General features: G+C 35.9%; 1 protein-coding gene and 1 long non-coding RNA gene across 7 annotated transcripts; one reads left to right on the top strand and one right to left on the bottom strand.

Annotated features, from left to right (window-relative positions):
• Window positions 1–8,133: 8,133 nt before the first annotated feature.
• On the bottom strand, window positions 8,134–14,411 carry LOC117420953 (probable N-acetyltransferase camello). 3 transcript variants are annotated; one of them, XM_059033884.1, is made up of 2 exons: window positions 14,313–14,411; window positions 8,134–12,327 (listed from the first exon to the last, which is right to left on the bottom strand). In XM_059033884.1, the coding sequence occupies exon 2, from the start codon at window positions 12,316–12,318 to the stop codon at window positions 11,653–11,655; it is 666 nt and encodes a 221-aa protein (XP_058889867.1). In that variant the 5' UTR covers window positions 12,319–12,327; window positions 14,313–14,411; the 3' UTR covers window positions 8,134–11,652. The 3 variants fall into 3 exon arrangements, with proteins under 3 accessions (XP_058889867.1, XP_058889871.1, XP_033890649.1); XM_059033888.1 differs by lacking the exon at window positions 14,313–14,411 and adding an exon at window positions 14,058–14,095; XM_034034758.2 differs by lacking the exon at window positions 14,313–14,411 and adding an exon at window positions 13,327–13,652 and having other exon boundaries at window positions 8,135–12,327.
• Window positions 14,412–14,567: 156 nt separating this feature from the next.
• Window positions 14,568–23,996, top strand: LOC131739478 (uncharacterized). Of its 4 annotated transcripts, none has more exons than XR_009330595.1 (8): window positions 14,568–14,681; window positions 15,579–15,624; window positions 16,244–16,373; window positions 16,897–16,986; window positions 17,159–17,486; window positions 17,698–17,883; window positions 18,264–18,377; window positions 18,764–23,996. It is a non-coding gene; the product is annotated as an uncharacterized LOC131739478 (long non-coding RNA). The 4 variants fall into 4 exon arrangements; XR_009330592.1 differs by having other exon boundaries at window positions 14,569–14,681; window positions 16,211–16,373; window positions 18,764–23,995; XR_009330593.1 differs by lacking the exons at window positions 14,568–14,681; window positions 15,579–15,624 and adding an exon at window positions 15,491–15,527 and having other exon boundaries at window positions 16,211–16,373; window positions 18,764–23,995.
• Window positions 23,997–26,265: the final 2,269 nt, after the last annotated feature.

Genomic DNA, 26,265 nt, shown 5'->3' with positions numbered 1-26,265 from the left:
AGGATATGATTAAATAGTGATAGTTACATCAGGATGTGATTAAATACAAAGTACTACAGGTTAAACACTTGGCAGATTACAGTATTCTGAAGTACAGGATTAAATGCAGTAAAATAGGGGGCAGATAAGAGCAAAATAAAGCACATTTACATGAAGGGTGATAGTGTCCTAGGATACAAACAGAGGAGTTCTACAGGTGCTGTTTGAAGAGGTGAGTCTTAAGGAGGCGCCGGAATGTGGTCAGGGACTGGGCAGTCCTGACATCTGTAGGAAGGTCATTCCACCACTGCGGAGCAAGGGTGGAGAAGGAGCGGGCTCTGGAGGCAGGGGAGCGTAGCGGAGGTAGAGCTAGTCTTCTCGTGCAGGCGGAGCGGAGAGGTCGAGTGGGGGTGTAGGGAGAGAAGAGGGTCTGGAGGTAGCTGGGTGCAGTCTGGTCAAGACATCTGTAGGCTAGTACAAGAGTCTTGAACTGGATGCGAGCGGTGATCGGGAGCCAGCGGAGTAGTGGAGTAGCGTGGGCGAAGCGAGGCAGAGAGAACACCAGGCGGGCAGCAGAGTTCTGGATGAGCTGGAGCGGACGGGTGGCGGACGCAGGGAGGCCAGCCAGGGAGGCCAGCCAGGAGAAATTCTTATAATCTATAAGATTTTTTTTTTTTTGCAAGGCTCCCAAATAACATTTTTTTTCTTAACCTTTTCTTAAATATATTTTTACAGTGAATAAAAAAACACATTAAAATCAGTGACATAACAGAAACATTACATTATTTTATGATGATTTGAGTTTGTATATCGCTTTATGTTTTTCCTACTGCAGTAACATTTCTAAAACAGGAAGAGATCACTAATTCTGCAATGCAATATAGATTATGTGGTTACATTTGAGATATTGTGTTCTTATGCACTAAACCACGATTTTTAAATCTTTATCCAAATATTACTTTCAATGATAAAAAGTCCAGTGGCCAGTTGCATTAATCACCTTAAGGTATATTTCCCCTCAGGTGTTCCTTGAGTGCAAGGGTGTTGCAGTAAGCTGCTAACACATTTAAGTCAATACCCTAGTTAAAGGATAATGTATTCTTAAGTGTTATACTTTAAATTAAATCTTAATGTGCTTTTGCAACTAGCCCTTGCTCTTAAAAGGTTTAACACAGGGTCTCTCAATCAGTGTCTACAGCTATGGTCAAAGGTTTTGCATCACCCTCTATATAGAATTAACACATTTTGCTTCATGAAGTCAAATGAAACCTGCAGAGTAACGTTACGTTAACATATTGAATTCCAAACCGCTTTGAAGTGTTCCATATACTTAATGAAAAACTGACAACAATTGAAAAATCTGACATTTCGAAATCTAACTTGAAATACTGTACGACTATTATGCCGCCTGGTTGACTTTTGCAATATCATTTTGTAGTTTATTTGATTACATGATGTTAAATAAAAGATAAAAATGTATGTTCATATAGTTTATTGAAAAAAAAAATTAAAATGTCTCAATCCTAAAATTGTAGGTGATGCACTTTTCTGTGTTTACAAGGCATGAAACAGTTAATGCAGTAACAATATTACAATGTGCATGATTCTCAAAGCTATTTACTCCAAACTGTCATTAGTGCAATTTTTATCGAAAAAAAAAACACCAAATTCTAAAATAAGAAAAACTTGACTGCTTACAGTACAAGTGCTGATGTTAAAAACTTGACTGCTTACAGTACAAGCTCCCTAGTTAAAAGTCGTAAACTTTACTGGCTGTGTTGCGCCTATCTGAAAACAAAACAAAAAAAAGTGCTGATGATGATTTGGAGTAAATAGTTATGAGAATTTAGCCCAATATGTTTTGTGAAAACTTGAATGTACATGACTTTTAAAATCCAAATGATACAAAACTAGGTATCCACACTAACTGGGATTGCACACACTATGGTCAAACCCCATTTGCTGGGGCACTCTTGAAAAATGCCTTTAAATCACAGTAATTAAGAAGCAATAATAGCATGGCATGGCTTTTCCAGAACAGGATGAGATGTATTAGACAGTTTGGTATCTCATAAATTAACCAGCTAATTCACATTCCCTACAAGTCTGAAAATGTAATTCAAACTATTCTGTCTGAAGTGATAAGACTTACATATGATAAGAGTTTTTACATACAAAGTCCAAAATCCAAACTCTGACAGCACTTTCTGACTTTAAGTGAAAGACATTAGATCACCTCCTAGTTTGCAAGTTATTCAATGAATGCTCAAACTTTACAGCTTATTACCCTTTGTAAGCGTGTTGTCATTTAGTTACAAAAACACAACATGCCAGATTTATCAAGGTTTTTACACTAACATGAAATCAGTATGTACCATTTTAACTATGGATGTTAAAAGATACAAAAGTTGCATAACCTTAAATTATAGAAGAAAAAATAGACAAGTTATGAACGGTTCAGTACTCAGACTTTATGTTGATGGGGTGCAAAAAAAAAAAAAAAAAAATAGAGCTTCCCCTTAACAGCTGTTTTTTTGTTTTGTTTTAGTTTTTTTTATTATAGTTACCAGCAAATCAAAGTTAAGGGTTCTTTCAGCGTTGTCAAATTCGCACATACTCTTTATTTTATATATATATATATATATATATATATATACCCAGGGAAGACGTTTAAGGAAGGCAGAGATGTTCTAAACTCCTGTAAGTGGTTTTGTGTGTGCACTGGGCATGCTATATGTCCAGACAACTTTTTAATAATCAAGAAAATCACACAGAGTCATTTGATTTGAAGTTTTAACGAATCAGAGTAGTATCAGTACGCCTTCGGTTTATTAAATGCTTATTATTATTATTATTTATTTCTTAGCAGACACCCTTATCCAGGGCGACTTACAATTGTTACAAGATTTCACATTATACAGATATCACATTATTTTTACATACAATTTTCACATTACCCATTTATACAGTTGGGTTTTTATTGGAGCAATCTAGGTAAAGTACCTTGCTCAAGGGTACAACAGCAGTGTCCCCCACTGGGGCTTGAACCCACAACTCTCCGGTCAAGAGTCCAGAGCCCTAACCACTACTCCACACTGCTGCTTAAAAATTGATTGGGTACTGACAAGCAATCTGGGAGGTCCAGTGCCTTAACATATATAATAGCATTAATACTTCAATGCGTTTATGTTTATAACATGTTTTTAGCTCTTAGGCTATAAAATGCAAAAAGCTAAAGCGCCCACCGCTACGTTCTAGAACATTCAATATATCACTCTCTACAGCTAAAATATAAATCCTATACCTTATAGCAATGCATCCAATATAAACGAGATTTAAATTCAAATATATGCTAACCTTCCAGTATATGGAAGAATAGTGTAGGATATATTGAAAAATAAGAACTGTCTTCAAAAGGCAGAGCCTAACTGACCAAACAGCAATCAGTTTTTCAGAGGCCCTCAGAGCATGGACCACGTCAGCTTGCAAGATCAAGATCAATGGTATCGAATGGGGTCTTGCTCTGGGGTTATATAGGATTTTCCCTCCATTGAATACATCAGGAGTCCCAATTAAATCTGATCATCTATCTGTTTTGATAGTTCTTATCTTTGAGTTAATGATATATTCTAGAAGGATCTGGTTAACTCTTTTTAAAAAAAATTGGATATAACTTCTTTCCAAAAAATATTGGAACATGATTTAGCTCTCTTTTTCCTAACCCCTCCTTTTTCTAAAAAGTCAGGTGAATCATAGTTCACAGGGTCCTCGCTACAACACCGCACAATACAAGTATATATGTGTATTAAAAGAGATGCTGTTTTATATATTATATATATATATATATATATATATATATATATATATATATATATATATATATATATATATATATATATATATATATTATATATAACATTATCTTTCTGTGTGATTATATTAACAATATATTCCTCCTGAGCAGCATATATATATATATATATATTATATATATATATATATATATTTTAATTTAGTCGTTGCCAATTATTTTTATTATTTTCTCCTAATTTGGAATGGCCAATTATTCTTAGGCTCAGCTCACCGCTACCACCCCTGCGCTGACTCGGGAGGGCGAAGACGAACTCATGCTGTCCTCCGAAGCGTGTGCCGTCAGCCGACCGTTTTTTTCACACTGCGGACTCACCATGCAGCCACCCAAGAGCTACAGCGTCGGAGGACAAAGCAGCTCTCGGGCAGCTTACAGGCAAGCCCGCAGGCACCCGGCCAGACTACAGGGGTCGCTGGTGTGCGGTGAGCCGAGGGCACCCTGACCGACCTAACCCTCCCTCCCCCCGGGCGACGCTCGGCCAATTGTGTGCCGCCCCCTAGGAGCTCCCGTCCACGGTCGGCTGTGGAATAGCCTGGACTCGAACTGGTGACGTCCAGGCTATAGAGCGCATCCTGCACTCCACACGGAGCGCATTTGCCGGATGCGCCACTCGGGAGCCCCTTTGAACAGCATATCTTGTCAACTTTTCACATTAGTTTACTTTCGTATACAGGTGTATTAACAAAGTATTGGATAAAAAACTGTAGGGGTTTATCACAAGCCTTTGAATAAGCATACAGTGGTCAGTTCAGTTATTTCCATTTAAATTTAAGCTATAATGAAACATGTTAAATATAATAGCCTTATATTAACTTGTACCATGCTTGGACCAAGCCTGACCTCTCTCTCTGTTTCTAAGTTTGCCTGCACAAGCAGGTTTCAGACACCCTGTTTACTTGCCAAGGCTAGTGTTTTAATTCATATGAAACTCCACTGTAAGCACTTTAACAAATTCACCGCATTATCTAGATTATCTTTTCAGATAATATAACGAGACACATACTCCTGTCTTTCTTAAAGCATCTTCCGTTGGTTATCATTCAAGGTTGGCAAATCCCTTTAAGAGCAAACACCAATTTGTCATCTCCAACACTGCTTCTATTACAAGCAGGCAAAGGACGAGGTCACAAAATTAGTTATATTCCTTCAGCAAATTTACTGTATACGAAAGTTTATTAGGTCCAGTGGTTAAAGAAAAGGGCTTGTAACCAGTAGGTCCCCGGCTCAAATCCCACATCAGCCACTGACTCATTGTGTGACCCTGAGCAAGTCACTTAACCTCCTTGTACTCTGTCTTTCAGGTGAGACGTAGTTGTAAGTGACTCTGCAGCTGATGCATAGTTCACACACCCTAGTCTCTGTAAGTTGCTTTGGATAAAGGCGCCTGCTAAATAAACAAATAATAATAATATATTCTCTTATTTCAGACTTAACAGTTCATCTATTTTTTTTATTGCAGTAAAACCTTTATATAAACTAAACATTTAGATTCTTTAATTTAATGGATATTGTAATGTCTAAAATATTTTTTTTGTTAAGTTAAAGAGACAGAAACTGAAATAATTCTTAAATGATTAAATTAAATGCTTGCTCCTACTTTTAGTCTATTTGTATTACAGTAGAGCCTTAAACAAGCAAAAACACTTGTTAGTTTAAATATTATGTTTCTTATTTGATCAAAATACTTAAAACATATTATTTCTCTTCAGAGAGTTTTGTCACTCTTATTATATCAGAATTATTTTTTATTTAAAACCTCTATGCTTAGTAACAACACAATCAAATAGGTCTTTTTAGTTTCAAATATCGTTCTGTCTAAAAAGGGTTACCCTTTCGTTTTTGCTAATTTGCAATACCTAGCCTCCGTGTTTAGCTCTCCAAAAACCACAGGTCCACTTTCAAGCCAATCAAATGAGGTGCCTGCTTCTGCCAAGGCCACAGGCTTCCATTCGCAATAGTCTGGCGCGTGGATGGCGGATTTACACGTTACATGCCAAAAATAGACCACATTCCAGACTGTTCACAGTTCATAAATCGTGTTTGTTCAACATGAGCGAATGACTTAATACTGGGAATCTCTTCTTAGAAAGATGGCATTTATTAAGCATGCAACAAAATAAGTTTGAAAATCACACAAAACAGTTACACAATTAATGTCACATTAAAAGCATTATAATGAGAACTAAGGTTTAAAAGAACAATTTACCAAAGAAATATTAGTACATCCTGACACAACAACAAGGGGTCACACAATACCTGAATAGATATTTAAGAGTGTTGTTACCTAGCCTGGAAAGCAGTCATTTTCAGCGTTCTGTTACCTTGTGTTTCTCCGAGTGTCAGGGCCCCCAACCTTGATGGATAAATACTGAGAGCTGAGGGCTCCAGGTGCAGTTCTGTAGTTTGAATCTGATCAGCAGTCACGGGATAGCGCAAGGGGCTATCACAGAGGAATAAAGCAGGGGCGTAGAGTAGGGGGGTATATCTGGGGCATAAAGCAGGGGCATAGATCTGGGGCAAGGAGCTAATGTTTAGTCGGCTTTTATACTTTTCAAACAAAGAGATTATTTGAATTTCCCGCTGCATGCTCCGATTGGCTATTTTGTAGCGAATGGGCTTGAAATCTTGATTGATTGCTCCCCCCTTCCTCTGTCTGATTAGTTCATTATCATAACCTGGAAAGGGGAAACTTTTAAAATGTGCATAACTTTTGCTAAGTAATTCAGATTTTATTCTGAATTCCCGTTATTTTTACCATAAGAAATTACATTTCTTTAGACACCAAATATGTCGGGTTGCGACTTTGGTTAGACATTGCAAACAGTTTAATTCTCTTAGGGATTTATTACCTGGGTTATTCTATACTTGTTAGGCAATTTAAGAATAAAAACGCTTGCATCTTGTACTCATAGTGGTATTAAATCAATATGATGTGAAATTTGTCTTAAATCTCTAAATCTTTAAGCTATTTTTCTCTCTCACTGGACGGGTTTATTAAATCACGGAGACAGGTTTGATTAGCCTTTTGTTTCCTGAGTGCCTGGTGCATTCAAGGTGTTAGGTTGATCGTTATCTCTAGGCAAAGCTAGACAAATTAGATTAAAGTTCATTCAATGTAGATTCCTGATAATATATAATATCATAAGAACATAAGATAAGAAAGTCATTGACATTTGCAATATATTTGAGATGACAATGTCTATAGAACCTACACTTCAAAAATAGGGAAAACCCTATTTTTAAGTCTGAACAGTTGCCAAGACTTTATACACTCTAATAACAAAGGCATACAGACAAGCTTTTTTTTCTATCATTAACACTTGTTCAGTTTTTAGTTCAAATCATTGTAACCTGTTCATAATTTGTTGCAATATTATTTATGCTGGTTTTATATTCTTTAAAACACAGTACAATTATTACAATATTCTGACAGTGTCAGTTAGTACTGAACTTCTTGTTTTTAACTGTAACATGTTATTTCAACAATAATAATGTTATTTGTATAACAGTTTAACTTGATGATTTTATAACATGTATTTCTAATTCAGATACTTCAATATAGCAATCTCTTTTATAAATTGTAATTGTATTTTAGTTCATTGATATACACAGAAGGCAAGAGGTTAATTTTTAATTAGGCACCTGCTTAGCAGCAAATGCAACCTTGAATATTAATACTTAGGACTGCTCATACATTTACTTAATGTTATTATGTTAGGTTTCTTATTTATTTAAATACTGTTGTTTTTTCTTACTATAATCGAGCCTAGTTCGATTGCTCCTGGCATATTAACTCTGTTCCATAGATTCTGCCATTCTGCTCTCAGTTTGACCTTCAGTGCAATGAACTTCTCCACACAGGCCTTACACAGATCTGCTAATAATATTTTCTACTCCTTTTTTATTCTTTAAACACAGTACAGTTATTACAATATATTAATATTGCTGCAGTTTCACAAATGTTACATTTGTATCCCAAAGATCAGCCTGCTTCCAGTAGCTGTGACAGTCTTGGATCAGTTTCTGCTTTAAAAGCCGGATACCTGCAAAAACTTCAATCTTGTTAGCTGGGCTCTCATCTATACATTCTCATTCCCAGCGTCAGAGGGCAAACACATTTTAACTGAATCTGGGTCCACCAAAGAACCGCACACCTTTGCAACAGAGGCCTTCCATGCAAAAGGATCTAATGACTTCTAGCACAAAAAGAACATGCCAGAACCATCTGTGAAGGCATATATATATATAAAAAAAGTAAATACTGTAAGGTTTGTTTTCTTCTTAAAAAATAGTAAGTCAGTCTTATTCAGGTAATCTTCAATCAAAAGTTTTATTCAGGAACAAAGCAAATCCAAAGACAGTACAGGACACAATCACAGCAATAGTGTAAGCGCAGTTACAGGTCTCAGCAGGTCGAATCTTGAGCAACAAAGCTGCAGGTAAACCTACAGGTCTCGTCAGGTGGTATTTGAGTCCCACCCTGGCCTCAAGATGTTGTCTGAGCTACCAAGGTGATAGAGATGGTATGTCTGTGCCCTCATTGAATCAGAAAGTTCGTTTCTGAGCTGGCGTCAGTGTAGATACAGTTTTCTGAGCTACCAAGGTGACAGAGATGGTATGTCTGAGCTGGCAGACAATGTACTGATTGGAGATTAAAAAATGGCAATGGCAGTGTGGTCCAGTGGGTAAAGTCCAGGGCTTACAACCAGAAGGTCACTGGTTCAAATCCACCACTGCCAATGACTAACTCACTGTGTGACCCTGAGCAAGTCACTTAACCTCTTTGTGCTCCATCCTGCAGATGAGATGTTAAATCAATGTCCTATTGTAAGTGACTCTGCATATAATGCACAGTTCACAGCCTACCGCTGTAAAGTGCTTTATGATGGTGGTCCACTATGAAAGGTGCTATATAAAAATAAAGATATTATGTATTACTATTATTATTATTAATAACCACCTCTTTGAGACAACTGTGAGATCACCCTTGCACCTCCCTGAAACCACATTATACTGGTTCATACAACCTTCCAAAATACAGTCTGGCTACATGACTGCAAATAATTGTCTATAATAATTCAAACAGTATAACTTGACAATAATAGCCTTATAATGCAAAAGTTGTGTGGTACGTCTTACCAGTATCCATTTTTTCCCCAACCTTACAGGTACAGTGATATACACAGAATACTACTGTACTTTTACAATTTCATAGTTTGATTGTTGTTAAAGAGAGCCACACACACTTGTAAACAGTTAATCAATATTTATTAATTAAACTTTTTTGATTCCACAGCGGTTCTGCTTACAGGATTTTTACAGGTTCAAGTTTACATATTCTTCTAAAATTCTGAAAATATTTATTTTTAACTTTAAAACATATTTGTATAATTAGGGCTGTCAATCGATTACAATTTTTGATTGGTTAATTTATGGGCATTAGTTGATTCATCACTAGATTAATCCTTGCACATTTTTAATAAAGGGAACAATCTTATAGCGGCTGTCCTGCATAGTAATACTAAAAATTCAATGGAATCTTAAAAAAAAAAAAAAAAAAGCCAAATGGGAATTTGGTCTTTTTAAAATCATTTTTATTATTATTTTTATTTTATTAAATGTAACACATTTTTACAGAACAACTGTTCTTTTGGGACACTGTCAGTCACATACCTGAAAACACAAGACAGCTGAGCAGCTTTTGCAACATCAGTTTAATCTACCATTACAGCTTTGTACTTGGCTTCCTTCCTGTACTTCTGCATCTAGCAAAACCTGAGGCACGAAGTGACTAAGCCGTTCTGAATCTTGTTACAGGTACCTGAGAATACTGTGGCTATTGACAAGTGATTGATTAACATGCTGTCAGTCAGAAACCAGAGAAAGTAATTCCACATAATTACCTCTATTTGAGGAATTGGTGCTTTCATCATGCCCTCTGAATGCCAGTTCTGGCTTGCCAAGGTAAATAACAGAATCAATCAAGCATTTAAGAACCTCACAATTTTTTGTTACTTGCTCATTGTGATTTATTGTATCCCTGTGCTTCTGCTCATCCAGTTGACTTGAACATCAATCCGGATTTGTCCAAAGGTTTTGAGTGTTACAGTGGCTCGCAAGTGACTTTGGGAATGCTCATGTTTTTGTGCTGACTTTGACAGACATCTTTGATTGCTATAGCCAGTGCTGTTCCATACTGCCCTTTCTGTACTGAACAAAATACAGCTCCAGCAGTATACTTTTTTTAATTGACAGCTACCGGAAAGCCATGGATACCTTTCATAATTTAAATTTTGGAAGTGGCAAATATATCCCTTCCCTTCCTGTGTCAGTTCAGGTATTTGTGGTGTATACCTCCATTTTTTTCTGAGAAAGTTCTTGAAAATGAATTTGTAACCAAATCGACTACAATGTCTCCGTTGTCTTATGACATTTATTTTTTTTTAATTTGTAAAAAGCAATTTGAAATATTACTTCAAAGTTATCAATATAATTCTCAATAACTGTCTCTATAATAAGCAATATTGCGGGAAATTCAGCTATTCTTACACCCTACCCTAACATATTTATGTCCCGCCTCTGCTAACTAATGATTGGACAGCTGTAAAACCAGGGCAGATCTTTGACTTTCCCATTGGTAAACCCTTCATCTCACTAGATTGCCTTACAAAACAAGCTCTTCCGCATATTTATTTACCTATACAGTCCTCTCGATTATCCGGGGTAATGGAAGGGAGGGATGCCCTGTATCAAACAAAAAACGGACAATGCAAAACCTATAAAATATATACAGTATATTGTACTTATTTTCTAGGTATTAAAGTAGTCCTCTTCCTTGATTTTTTCATTGATTTCCTCAGACAAACTGCTTGAAGAATCAGAGCTACTTGAATATGAAATCAACTTTTCCTGCTTCTTTTTTAAAATCACAAACCATTCACCGATTGCACATTTTTCCAGCTTCTCAACTATTTCAATTTTATTTTATTGTTAAAACCACGCATTTATGCTTACTTTTGCCGACATGTTTGCAATCACACTGTCACAAGTCAGTGCCCTTATAATGGAACCTGCGCATGTGTAAATAATGCGTACTGTACGCCTGTTTTTTCTTCATTTTTTGCAAGCACGGTTAATCCGCAACCTGGATAATCCACCCACGAATAACTGAGAGTTGACTGTACATCAGTTACTGTCAAAACTGGTGTCAGTGACACCACCCTAACAAGGAAGGCTAGATTTTAATACAATCTGTGGTTTTACTGTTACTAGTTAAATAAAGGCATAAATTACAGTACAAGTATAAACTCTCTCACTGACTTCAATTAGGCACACAGGATACAAAGGAAACAGTTTTTGATACGCACAAAGGCTTACACAAAACAGCACACTGATTCGGTTGAAGTCAAATTCAGAACGGAGGCAGTACTCAAGTGGCTTATTATCTACCTTAAAAAATAAAGTGAGAAATGCTTGGTATATAAAATCTATAACTGGAGGACACGCCTACTTTCATTGACAATACAAATCTGTTACCCAGTAATCCAAAATAATGCTTATTGTATAACTTATAGGATGAAAGTTCATGGGTTTTAAATGCATTCACTTTTAATTACACACTCCACAATAATCAGCAAAGTAGGAATGAGTTCAGGGAACCAATCACATTCAGATCACATGTAGTTATTTACTGAGACACTGAAAGTCAATATACTGATATCCAGATGTTTGATCATTCTGGATCAAAATCCACCACTATTGTGCTGGAGACATTTTAAAGCAAATTTCTGTTGATTGATTGTTTAGTTATGGGGGAAAAAGTCATATCTATATGTTAGTATGGAGAAGTTGATAATTTTGGCTACTAGCATCGGCAAAACAAATTGACGAATCTTTTTATAACCAATGCTCTCATAGAGCTTCTGTGCATCATACTGGACTTGGGACGTCTCCAGCACCACAGCCTTGTAGCCATTTGCACGTGCAAAGTCCAAAACAGTCCTGCAGAGCGCTTTGGCAATGCCCAGACCTCTGTAGTTCTTTCTCACAGACATACGCCTCAACTCCAAGGCGCCTGGCTCTCCTTTGGAAGGTACAGCAGCAACTATAGCAACCACATGATCATTACTCTCCGCCACCCAGAAGCAAGAGCCTTTGCTCTTCATGTACGTTTTGTTGATGTCCAGCAGGTCGTCTTTCAAGGTCGCCTCTACGTATGTGCTATATATATAGTCAGATGCCTGACGCAATCCTGCTAGCAGTAAGACGACTGCCAGGATGCAAAGCATGAATGATCTGGAGCTCAGGAACAGAAGACAGAGCACACACATCAAGGTTAGGTGTAACCGAGGCTGCTTCAGGGTGTACACAAATCCAGCTGGAATGTGCTCTCTTATGCCCACTGCAAATATATCCCTCACTACTTCACAATCTTTGTCCTCGTATTTTCTGATCCTATAGTTGGCCATGATGTCTTCCTGGAACAAAAATAAATATAAATTGTTGTAATGTGGACTTTATTCAGGGCAAACCCCCACCACACCTTGGGCGATGTCAGAATATTAAGGGGCATTACCTGGAAAACCGTCAAGGTGGAAGAATTGCCTGTTTTAGTCCCTATAAAATCTGTAAACAGGGGATAAATCCTATTGCCAATTCTGGTGGTTGAGGTTTTTGACAGCTGCACAGCTATTACAGCACATTTACATGCACACTGAATCAATACTTTTATAACTGATTCTTCTGAATCCAAAAACAAATGCACTGTGAGTTTACTGTACACGTCAAACTCGGGTTTGGAGTAATCAATGCTTTTGTACCTGTATGCACAGTCTGATTCAACAGTCCCCAACCTAAACCCACCTCAAAACTGATTTACATGCAGAATATTTATCTTGCTCAGGAAGCAAAACACCTCCTGGTTATGTACAGACAGTTTCAACATGTGCTTATATAAAGTCACATTCCTAAATAAAAACTCCTCAAGGTACAATTAAAGGATGACTCAGCACCCTTTAACTGTCACAACAAACCCTATTTAACCTTTTTTAAAACAACAAAACAATCTCAACAAAACAGACAGTTTATACATGCTATACTTGTAGAAGTTTCGATTTCAGATTTACAAAGAATGAGAAATGTACGACAGCTAGTAGTGTGTGCATCCGTCTGCGATCTCAACTTGCCATTTACGTTATCTTCACTATTATCATTTTTGTTTTCCAGGTGTAAAAAGTCTGCCTCTTAGGGAACAAAACAAAACCAAAAAAAAAAAAAACACTCATGTACTGTACATTACTTGTATTGTTACAAATGCATTGGCTAAATAATTAAACACCCTAAAACTGATTAAAGAAAAAAAAATCAAGCAACGGTCCAAATTCAGTCACCGCTACTTTCAAATAACTTAATAAGCGTGTTGTATTACAAAATATTTATAATTGCATAAACGCTACAAGAAATGTCATTGTACATACCTAGTAGTACAGGGTACTAAAAATCCTCGTTGGCTGCAGAAATGCTGCACTTCACAAGTTGTGTTTCGCTGTGTTTCTTAGTTCATGAACCGTCACAAATTCGAAATTAATTTAAGTGACCTGGTTTTATTTATTAAAATGATATTACGTATATAAACACATAAGACTGCTACAAAAACAATAGACAAGCGACACAGTTACAAAAAACAACTAAAATATACCACACGGATTTATTTGTAATATAGATACTTTAATACAAACGATGACATTGGGAACCAGAGATTGTTTCTCTACGCAGAGAAAATGCGGATGCTGTGTGCGAGCTTTCTAGTTTCTCCAATCACATGACACACGGCCGCGAGAGAACGCCTTCTGCTGCGTCACCTATCACAATAGTATATTCTATTCAGTTTCCAGTAAATCAGTAATTAATGTGTGCAGTCATCATTAATCTGCAGAAACACTCGCTAACAGAGTTGAACTAACTGACCTATGTCCCGTTTATTATTATTTTTTTAAATGCAGACCTGCATTTAAACTGCACAGATGACACAAAACAATGATTAAAAGCATTGCAGTTTAATGGTAAATTTGATTCCGCTTTGCATTTATCGGCCACTGTAGTTAAACTACAACGGAGACACTAACGACAACACATAGGCTAAGAAGTACAGTGTGTATGTCGCCACACGAATGCCCGATAAAATATGTAAGACATTTCTAATACAGACCTTTGCATTCTCCCTTCACCATAATTAAGAAAAAAAAAAAACTTTAAAAACTAAAATAGAACTAAGGGCCTTAGTGGTTTCCTTGGCTTTATGTCATTCTCGAGAAGGCATGATAATTGCACAGCCTTGGTGGAGTAGACTATGGGATAAAGTATTTACAGCTGGTTTACCCCTATAAATGTGTGGTTTTATTGATGGAATGTTAGGTTTAAAAGGCATACTTTATTCCTGTCTTGTATATATTTAATTTCTTACCTGCGTCCACTATAATTCCAAAAAGCTCTGGTAAACTACATTTATTAAGAAAAAGTTATGAATGTGTGCAGCTGTGATTTCTCCTCCCTGTGCGTTATCTAAGCTAAAACACAGTAAAATCTGTATTGTTAAAATGCCTGTGTTACAATATAGTGTGAACAAACAGTGTTGTTTCAACACTAGTAGCGTTAAATTGACACTTTGAGAGTTAAACCAATCGGAGAGTCGGTGTTAAAATGGTTGATTTTACACTTTAAATCGTTCAATGCCTAAAACTGATGCCACGCCCTCCGTTAATCACGCACACTGGTTTGAAAAAGAAGCAGACGCCATTTTTTTTGTCTCGCTTTAGCGAACGACAGCCAACAGGTAAACGAGTTTATTGTGTTATGTATTTGTGTAAATATTAATATATGTTAAATTAAAAAGGTTATTGTTCAATTTTAACTTTAATCATTGAGGTATGTTTTGTTCGAGATGCATTCATTTTTGTGCATATGATAACTTTGATAACTTAAAAAATAAATAAATAAATAAATCCCCCCCCCCCCCCCCCCCCCCCCTGAAAATATAGCAGAGCAGTTGCATTTATTTTTGGGGGGTTGATAGCTTTGGGGTCACAATACTTTTTATAATCGGGGCTATTTTTTTCCTCGTGGGTTATATAGGTATGTATCTGGTGACATCGACGTTTATTTAAGATCCATATCGAGTAACGTGTATATATTGTTAAATACAAAACACCAAGTATTTGACTGTTTTTTGAAGGTTTTGTCCCCCTGGCTCCAATTAGAAAAATATTTTTCTAGGTAAGTTAGGGCCTATAGTTGTAGAGGACATAAGCATATCGTAGGTTCCGATTACATTAATAAGCATCTTTTAAGAAGGATACTTTTTATGGATATCTGTAGAGTTTCATAATAATACTACAAACCAGCCTTTATAATTAACGTGCTTAAACAGATTATATATGTTTGCTGGAACTTTTTTTCACAAATATTTTATGGCTTAAAAGAGACCTTTTTAGCAAGTCTTATCTGAAGGTGCTGACTTTTTTTCGTGTCCCTCGAGCGTTTCCACTTGTTTTAAGATGAGAGAAACATCTGCAGCCATTTCATTGTTAGTAAATATACTGCAAAGTCAAATTCTCATGCAGTTATTCATATTACTTTGAATAGCGATTCTCCACAGAACGTGAAGTGAACCACACTGCAGGTATTTGGTTATTCGGTTGATTTATTTGTCCTAACATACGTTTTGTTTTAGTGTCCTGAAAATGCTACTAAAAGTGAAATAGAAAGGGTGCCAAAAGGTATGTGAAAATCAGACATTTGAAAACTTAAGCTGCACAGAATTCCTACAGGGTGGTAAGTAGGACTGATGAATTATAACAATCAGGGATGGAAAAATAAGACTCCCATTACATAAGTTTGATCCACTTCAGGTTTTCCAACCTGCAGGCACTTGTATTAATTGTACAGATGAAGCAGAAAACAAGAGGTTGCAGCTCATGAAATCTGAAATGGCTCCAACTGATATGCAATCATATTTCAATCATTGTATAACAATACTCAAATGTTTACACATTGTAGATTTCACTGTAGATTTAAATTGCATGCAATAATTAATGCCCAGGCTTATTTTTGCATTTTCACAGTCATGCATAAATTTAGTCTACCTTTGTCCACAAAAGTCATACTACTTGATGGGTCTGGCACAGGATGATGTTTTACAGTCAAATTCAGACAGAGAATCTGATGGTAATAGAGTAGAAATCTCTCAAATGTTTAATTGGAAGTGCAGAATATCTTAACCAAATTGTTCTATATATATTTATTGCAATACTTAATAAAGGTACACTTGCATTAAAATAGTAATTGCATCTTTTAACTTTTTAGAGTCATAATTGGCAGTCAGTGCTCCATTTTTAGATTCTTCATTTTCATCTGCTGCACCTGATGACTCGGATGCCACTCATTTTGGAGGAAAACGAAGGCTTAACATCATCCAAGAAAATGAGGCTCGTAGATAAAAGCCTGTGGTGCTGAACATGCCAAACAAGTAGGCTTAACATCACTTAGAAACTGGCTTTGTGGCAGTATACATTCGGTTTAACTAAATATACTAAAATTGATATAAAAAACAAATAGAATTTCATGTGTAAGAAATTTAGGACGCACTGGATTCTTGATGGAACAATGCTAAAAGCATGTGTGTTTGCTACTTTTTCTTGATTCAAGGTTTAAAATGGTAATTAATGTTAATTTTGCATTTATACATTATTTTTTCAGGTGATTAGTTGCATACTTCAGTGTAAACCAGGTGGTGACAATGTCATGGATGAATATGCAAAAACCAAGACTTTTAAACAGCACCCAGAGGCAGATGGTTAATGTAATGGTAGCAAATATGACAAAAGTATATGGGTAATTCAGCTTCCAAAATAGCAAACAAAGTTAGATAAATTGTTAATGTTCCAAAATATACACAGTGTATTATATTAAATACATTAATAGTTTATGGCTTCTATCCACATGGTGTTACTTTTTGTATGATATCTCATCATTTATTTATCCTTTAACAGGAGAATTCCACTACTAGATATACAGGTCATGTTGCTCTAGGAATTGTGACCTTGTTCCCGTACTTGGACCCATATTAAAAAATTGGATATGTAAGTAATGTATTGTAAAAGTTGCTTTTGCTCTCTCTGATAAAAGTAATTTTTAAAAAAATGGTTAAGTAACGCTAATATACTTAAACTGACTTACTTTTCTTTTTGGTAAGAATTAGTCAAATCTTATTTTGGTGTCAATTAAAACAGACGTTTTGTTTTAATTTCTTAGGAGCATTACTATGATGCAGATAGCGGAGCAGGATATCTAGCCTGGAGAATTAAAACAATTCAGCGCAATTCTGTGGTTGCAACACAGGAAAGCCAGCACTGATTATAAAGATGGGCCAAGAATACAGCAAGAAATACATCCGAATGAGGAGCAGCTGACTGGGGAGCAGTGTAGAGAAGCCGTTTCATTTCTGAAACATTCCTCCGACACACAAATGATACAGCAATAAATGAGAGCAACATTTGATTACTGTCCAATTTAGTTCATGATCCAGAAATGTCTTCGAGTCATAGAGGTGTTCCCACTGTTTCTGGACACACAAGGCCTGGTATGCACACTTAACTAAATAGTGTGTTTTAACTTTATTTTTATTTTTAGACTTATGATTTTACTTGCATTTACAATTAGAATGAATTAAATGCAATCGTACAATACGTTTTTAAATTTTTTCAAATTACATTTTCTCTTTACCTTTTATACAGTAGGTAAGCTAGCTGAATTTCCTTTCAGTTAAATGTATTCTGATGCTTTAATTTCAGATTGAACAAGATTTTGTCATGCTGTTTAGTGATGAAGCTTCAGTGAGGTTTCTTGAAGTGGCCTACAGTCTTCAAAGAAAAGGTCATTAGATTGGAAGGGTTTGACCTTAAACAACCATTTGGAAGCACTGATAAGATCAGCAGAGCAATGTTGTCTGGAGAATGCAGGTGAATTTTGTGATCCAGGTGAGAATAAATTAATATTTTTTTGTATCTTAACCGGATTCAATATTGTGCATTTAATGTTTTCTGAGGTGTTTTCTTCCTCATTGCATGTATATAGTTATTTACATTCTAGTATAATTGTAATTACTGCTGCATACTTGTAATGAAGTGAAACTGAACAGAACACTGTAATTGTGGTAGGCCACTAAACTATTAATGCTGCTGTAATTGTAATAGTGTTGTACAATTGAACTCAAGTCTGGTCAGTGCACAAGTTGTGCATACTGGGTCAATATTTTAATCTGTGCATAACAGATTGTTTAAACAAAAAATCAAAGTCTTTCAGGAAGTTTCTTCCAGAGGTTTTATGCATGTATTTGAGGCTTTTCACCCTTTGTCAGGTGTTGGACAGTGATATGTCATCAATACTGCTGCTGTTGCATCTCCTTTCTCCAACATCAAGGAGCCAAAAGAAGTCTGCAAAAATGAGTGCCAACCAAGCTACTGACTATCTGGTGAGATTCAAAAAGGTTACTGAAAGCTGCTGTATTGTGTTTTGTATGATACAGGATGATCCCTATAATGATGCTCTTCTCAACAGGAGATTGAAAAAGTTATCAGGAGAGTGTTAATCATTTAAGTGCAGTGAAATATGAAACCTTTTCCCTAATGTTTCCTTATTTCAGTTGGGTATTAAGTGAAGCACCCCAAACACGTAGGTGATTTTAGAGTACAGTTTGTAAATATGGTGTAAAATATGAAAGGCACTGTAAACTGTTGACTTGCTGCTTTTACTTGCTGTTTCTCATCTTTTATGTTCATTATTTTATGGCCAGATTTTAGGAATATATTGATTTGATTTAAATACAATGTCAGTATTTCTTCCTTTTTAATGCTGTAGGTTGGGACCAGTTTGGAAAACCATCTTGAACACACTGAGGGCTGTAATCAACCATGCTTGCTGGCTTATGTGAGCGCATGAAAAAACACCATCGACAATGCTGCTTGGTCATCGGCAAGAAAGCCATTCCATGTAAGGCTCAAAGTTTAGTTGCTGCTTTTGACGAACTGTTCAAGGCACACTGTCTTCAGTGTATCTTTACAATGAATCTTTATCTTGTCTGTACACTTTCACCCAAACTACCATCTACAACACAGACGTTGGAAATTCAAAAGAAAACCCGAGTCTGAGAACTTGGAGCAAGATTCTTAAACACAGAAAAATCAGAATAGAGAAATTTTGAAAAGATTTTCTGCTTACAAGACCAAAAATATTGATTTGTTTGTAAATCATACCACAAAAGTAGCAATTCCCATAGCAAACATATAAAATTAAAACATGGTTTGTTTCCTGGAAAATGATTGCATCTGAAATGTGGACAGTTAGGATGTTCTCTTGTTTTTTCACATTTTTAATCTAGTGGATTAAAAATGGACTGACGGCAAAGATTTGGGCTTGAATGCTATTCAAACTTGGTGCTTGCTACGCAATGTTCCTCCTAATGTTTGGAGATCTTGTTGAACAAAATGACAAATATTGGAACCTACTGCAGCTACTTCTACCTATTTTTTGTTGATGTTGTTTTCTCCAGAGTTATAACCGATGGTATGACTTATTTAAAGCATTTAATTTGTCATCACAACATGTAAAAGACTTGTTTCCAGATAAGAACTTACTACCCAAACACCATATTGTTATTCACTATCCACAGTGCATTCGGAAGATAGGACCATTGCTAATAGGTAGTGTATGGGGGTTACAATCGTAATCGTAAATATTTGACAGAAAATGGTGATGCGTTAGTTGGTAAACTTATATGGAACGCATTGATGGAAATGTCCAGTGTGATTTGGACAGTGGGGTCAGCACAGTGAGAGTGCAATGGCCGAGCCTCGCCCTGGGTGAACTTTTTTCCTTTTTTAAAATGTTTATTATTCTTTGCAAAATTACAGAAAACAAAACTACATCATTAATTATTCCATTCAAATTATATAGCACTCCATTACATTTCACAAAAGAATACAATCCAAAATTACATTACAAAACCTTTTCTTACAATTGCTTTACTATCTCTTCCCCCATAATTCCCTACATTTTAACAACTTTATCTGGTCCATAGGCCATTATATCTCTAATTACATAATCTTTCATTATCGCAACTTTTCTTGCTTTCCACAAAGCATCATTAGTACAATTAATTATCATCCTCATCTTTTCTTTTTCCTTACCAATTATCTTTTGTTATGTTAACCCATAAAATACCCACTTCACATTTTATACAAAATCTGGGGCAAAATATTTCAAACATTCCCCTATTTTTACCCACACCTTTTGGGCTAAAGGACATTCCCATATTAAATGTTTAACCGTTTCTTCTTCAAAACATCTCAATCTTACACAATTTGGGATGCACACCCACCTCGTTTATATAAAACTCTTCTCACCGGAAGATATTTATGCACTATACACCACCCTAAATCCTTGTGCACATTCAATAGATAAGCTGCAGATACCTGCTTCCAAATGAATTTAACTTATTTTTCATAAAACACTTGCATTGGAATAAGCTTTACATTAACTTCCCCAATCACTTATTCCATGTTTTGTCTCGAACACTCCTCTAATAACATTTTTTCCTGCAACTTATTTCTTGTAAAACTAGATTACAAAATCAGAAATAAAAGGTCTCTGTTCTGCATATGGAATATTTAGACACCTTCTCAATCCCCATAGTCTACTTATTACATCCCCTAACCAAAATATCACAAAATAATTCAATTTCCAGTCTTTTACAACTTTGCACCCCTTTAAAATAAAGGAAACAATTGTAATTCAAAATTAATTCCATATCCGGTATATCTTTCCCACCCAGATCAACTGGCCTACACAAATTTTCTCTTTTCACTTTCTCAATTTTACTCCCCCATAAAAACCTAAATATCATGTGTTTTAATTATTGCAAGCCCATTTCTCGTTATTGGCAAAATTGTACCCAGAGAATTACGATTACTGCACTTAATTATTTGCTTTAATAACCAACACTTTGCCCACCATTGTTAACTCCCTCAATTCCCACATTCAGTTTATTTTGTATATTATTTATCACTCTTTTCCAATTCTTACTCTACACATTTCTTCCAAATAAGACCCCTAAAATTGACACAATCTTTTTCTGTAAAACCCCAATTTACTTTTGAATCTTTCCAATTTAAATATACACAGTCACTCTTAACTAAATTAGCTTTTGAATTAGATGCCAAGCCAAAATGATTGCAATGCCAGAATTTTAGTCACAGATCTATTATCATTACAAAAAACGGTTACATCATCCATATACAAAGATAACATGGCTTGTAGCCCCCCACTACCTGGCATTACAATGCTATTTATACTTGTATCTTATGGCACTAGCAAAAAGTTCCATTCCCAGTACAAATAACGGGGGATAACGGGCAACCTTGATGAACTCCTGATGCTATTTTAAATGATCTAGACAAAAAACATTCATCAATTTTACTAAAACAACTTTTATAAAGAAGATCAATTAATGAACAAAATGGCCCAACATTTTACTTAATTAAAATTGATTTTAAAAAACCATGATCTAACCGATCAAAGGCTTTTTCTAGATCTAGACTTAACACACAAAGAAATATCTCAGTCCTTTGCATATTCCACTACATCCCTCACCAAAGCCAGATTGTCAGCAATAAGACACCCTGGAATACCACAACTCTGATCTTAATGAACTATTTTTGGGATAACTTGATTGCAATCTACGACACTGCTTTTAGATAAAAAAATTTTGATCTACTCCTAAAAGTGTTATTGGTCTCGAATTTCTCAAATCTTTCACATCTCCCATTTTATACAATAATATCACGCAACCTTCCCTCATGGTTGATGTTAATATACCTCTCTAACAAATCCAGACCAGTTACATCCCAATAGGGATGGGATGGTATAAAATTTGCACGGTATGATAACTGTTAAATAAAACACTGTGGTAACCTTAATATCACGGTGTACAGTACATGCAAGTTATAAAATAAGGCTTAAATGAAGAAAGACTAAGAAAGACTAATGTAAATCACTTACATTACTGTAATTCACAAAAATAAAAGCAACAAATCACGTTTCCTTTCATGGAATGATTTAAACATTTGGTGTTTAGTATTTTACTATGCCAAATAACTTGGTACGTTTCTTTTTTTAAAGACAATCTAAAAAAAACAAACAAAAAAAACTAAAGTTGTACACTCTTATTGCTTAAAATACAAACATGTACCACAGGTTATTTAAGAGCAGAGATTAGTTGTTTATTGTTTCAACCGGATAAATAAAATATGTATAGCAAAAAAATGTATTTTAATATTAAAAGGTGTTATTTATTTATTATTATTTATTTATTTCTTAGCAGACGACCTTATCCAGGGCGACTTACAATTGTTACAAGATATCACATTATACATCCTTTCACATTATACAGATATCACATTATTTTACATACAATTACCCATTTATACAGTTGGGTTTTTACTGGAGCAATCTAGGTAAAGTACCTTGCTCAAGGGTACAACAGCAGTGTCCCCCACTGGGGATTGAACCCTAACCACTACTCCACACTGCTGCCCATTGGATTTATAGCTACATGTCACGACATTGCACAAGTAAGCTTCGATGATTATTACACGTGGAGTTTGTAAAAAAAAAAAAAAAAAGATTTCTTCACTTACCTAAGAAAATTGGAATACTGTTTATAACTTGTTTAAACAAAACTACGTTGATAATAAGTAGGCTATCCTTCTGCAGTCGCAGGTCTGTGCTAATTTTATTTGAGACATTGGTCGTGTTCTTAGATTTCTGCAGACTACACCTCGTCTTCTTACATCTATACATAAAAGGCGACCATCAATAACCCTGTTAGTTCTAATTAACTCACAATTCCTCCCCCTTAATAAAATAGCCACACCTGAAGGCAGGTTCCCATTATCCCCTGACCACACTCATCCCATAGCCTTTCATATTTCAAATATTTCTCTAAATAAGGTATCCCACATTCTTGTAACAAAATAATATCCCCTTTTTAATCTTTAAAAAAAATAATCAAATACTGAAATACATTTGTTTCCCGTATACGCCTTACATTAACTGAAGCACAACAAATTAACGCCATTTAGTATTTTTTTCTTCCCTTTTATATAAAGCATCCATTTGCTCACCCGACATCTGCATAACCTCACCCAATGTCTCAACTTTTCCAGAGTCCGAAAAAGGTTGACCACTTGAGGAAGCTGGACTCAAACTTTCATCTGAATCTACTACCTCCTCCTTGATTTTCCTCTTACGTTTTTCCATTCCGGCAGAATCCACCATTTTGTCCATCTCATCCTCAGATAAATTAGCCACTGGTTTCTCACTCTGTTCAATTGACTCAGAGTTATGAGTCTCTCTTCTCTTGTTGATTTCTCCCCTAATGAGTTAATTGCCTCAACAAGAGAGACCACCTCAACTCTTCAGGCTGCACTACTACTTTCTCAGAAATGATTAATGAACTATCTATCTTGTTCAGTTCATTAGGTTCTCTAAAAAAAAAAACTCTTCCAAATTTAAGTTCTTTAAAACTGGTGTTTCTGTTACTTTCAGTTTCCTTTTCTTTTTTGTGTAACCCCTTTAGCTTTTACTTTATTGGCATAGTCGTAAGGGCAGTCTTTGAACACATGGCCAGACTCTCCACACAAATTACATTTTCGTGGAACGCGGCACTCATCAGAATAATGTCCACTGTTTTGGCAATTCCGGCACACTTTCTCAGTGCAATCTGCAGAAAAATGATCCTCTGACCCACACTTATGGCAAACTTTTGGCTGGCCAAAATAATAAACATAACCCTGACAATTTCCAATTTGGATTGTGTTGGGAATATGTATCAATTTACCAGATCCTTCATCAAGTCGCAGTTTAACTTGAAACGTTCCCTCCCATCTTTATACCATCTTCATCTCTCATTTCTTGACCAGTTATTACATGACTACAAATACATTTTTAAATTCTCTTCTTGTCAAGGGCACCAAACCACATTTTCAAAATGTCCTTCATTCTTTTTCATATTGAACCTCTCCACGCACAGTTCAAACAAAGGAAAAGTACAAAAAACGACTTCAAAAACTTTCTTACCAGAAAAAGAAAATGTAATCCAAATGCCTTGGTGCAAACCCCAGCTCCTTTTTGCAGCACTATTCTGCTAAATTTCAAACGGTCCATAGTAAGATACTCAAATCGAACAGCATTCTTTCGCACCCCACAGGCCGACATCTTCCAAATTCTCCACCTTTTACTTTTATTAAATAAAATTCACGCAATCTGTTGTCTTAAACTCTTCTCAGACTCATACCCCAACTTGGGTGAACCCTTTTTTCTTTAAGTTTTGTTAAGTTCTGAAACACAATTACAAATCAAAATATAATGGCATATATTATACAAAAGAAAATGTCATATTGTTGCATGTTACAAAACATATTTGCAAGATTAACCTACATAAATACCTTCCTCTCACCCTTGTGCCCTAATTCAATATCTTCTGCTCACTCAGAACCAATAAAAACTGGATCCTCTAACTAAACTAACACTTCAGGACAATTTGGGAAACCATCTGCTCCCTCTCAAGCCCCCAGATTTTACTTGCTTCATCTCCTGATCTGTGCACCAAGTCTCGTGCCACATAATCCCTTGCTATAGAAAGTGCTAGAGCATACACTGCTTCTGCTGACAATGCACATTTCTTCCACAGCAATATGTTTCTTGCTTTCCACAAAGCATCTTTTGTGCAATTGATAATCGACCAGATCTTGCAAAACTTCTTTTTTTACTTTATACTTGGCAATCCATAAGGAATGCCATGCTCTGTCAAGACTATCTCTCTATTTTCTCCAACCAAATATACATCCTCCTCCACACTTCCTGTGCAAAGGAGCAGGACCACATCAAATGATTGTTGTTCTACCCCATTTTTATCAAATAAACTATTAACCCTTTGCAGTCCATTTATTAAGTGCGCGTCAGGCGCTTCGGGTCCAATTTATTTTCACACGCGCAGTTAATTTTAGACGCGCTGTTTAAAATGTATTTTTTTTTCACAGTCAAACGGGTTTAAATGGCCCTGCATATCAACAAAGCACTCACTAGGCATCTCCAGCCCCTCCCCACCCTTTTGTTTGCTATAGCGTTTACCTATGTAAGAAATAAATAATAATAATAATAGTTGTACATACCGATCGATCATCTCCTGATCACTTGTTTTATCACCAAACTCCTCAATAATGCGATCCAAGTCATTATTTTATTACTATAACATCTGAAAAAAGCTCTACAAATGTCCATGATAGTCTCTGTGCGCTGACGCACTCAGCCAGCTTGTTTACTATGAACGCCCTGTTACCTGATACCTGATACCATGTATGACTATTCATGAGATACGCCTTTTTTTTTTTTTTTTTTTTTTTCGACTTGTCTCGGCTCCTGTCGCTCCCACTCGGCAATTGAATGGTTTTCTCTGCTTTTTCCGGAGAAAAAACGACTAAACACCCGTTTATTGCGTTGCTATAATGATGTCGGACCCAGTCCGACAAAGGACCTGAGAGGAATAATTGCAATGTCGGACCCAGTCCGACAATGGACCGCAAAGGGTTAATTGCTTTTTTCCTTTTGATTCATCATCTTAAAAAAAGAAGCGAGTGCACTTTTCATTTCTCACAATAACGGACCCTACTACGGAAAATAATACTACTACTAAAAGAACTAAAGTTTGGACATCTTCATTTTAGTAGTAGCTATATCATTGGCCACATCAAACCCATCTCTTAACATAATATACATCCTCTGCAATTTACCCTGCCATTTCCCACATTTATATCTTTCCCCTTTTGTAATTTTCCTCCTCTCATTAAAAAGAGTGAAAGAATTTATTAACATCCTCCCACCATTCTCCCACAGAATTACAACAAAAATTTTAGGGTCTGCCAGTTCCTTTATATTCCTCAATCTCTGCATAATCTTCTCCTCTTTTAACAAAAGTACATTTAATTTCCAAACGCCTTTCCCGAATTTAGTTTTACCTTGAATATCAAACTCTGTATAATAAAGAATGGTCTGAGAAAAAGACCATGTGAAAAAATCAGACCTGAAATGGCAAACTAAAAGTGGTGATAGTATATTCAACAAATCCAACCGTTCCTGCAAATCCACGGGACAATAAACATTAATTAAACGTACCTTTACCCCACACCAATCTACATCCACCACCAATAACCTCCCATCAACCACCCTTCTTATTGCTCTTATGTCAAAACCCTTCCCTTTAAACAAAATTGCCACACCCGCTGCTCTGTTACCATTGTTACCCA

The sequence above is a fragment of the Acipenser ruthenus genome, chromosome 1, assembly GCF_902713425.1.
Source record: "Acipenser ruthenus chromosome 1, fAciRut3.2 maternal haplotype, whole genome shotgun sequence".
NCBI lineage: Eukaryota > Metazoa > Chordata > Actinopteri > Acipenseriformes > Acipenseridae > Acipenser > Acipenser ruthenus.
Note: the sequence above shows the minus strand (reverse complement) of the source record. Positions and strands in the feature narration are given on the sequence as shown.

Bases quoted from the DNA above. Each gene is read 5' to 3' on its own strand.
- LOC117420953 (XM_059033884.1), bottom strand. From the start codon at position 12,318: ATGGCCAACTATAGGATCAGAAAATACGAGGACAAAGATTGTGAAGTA.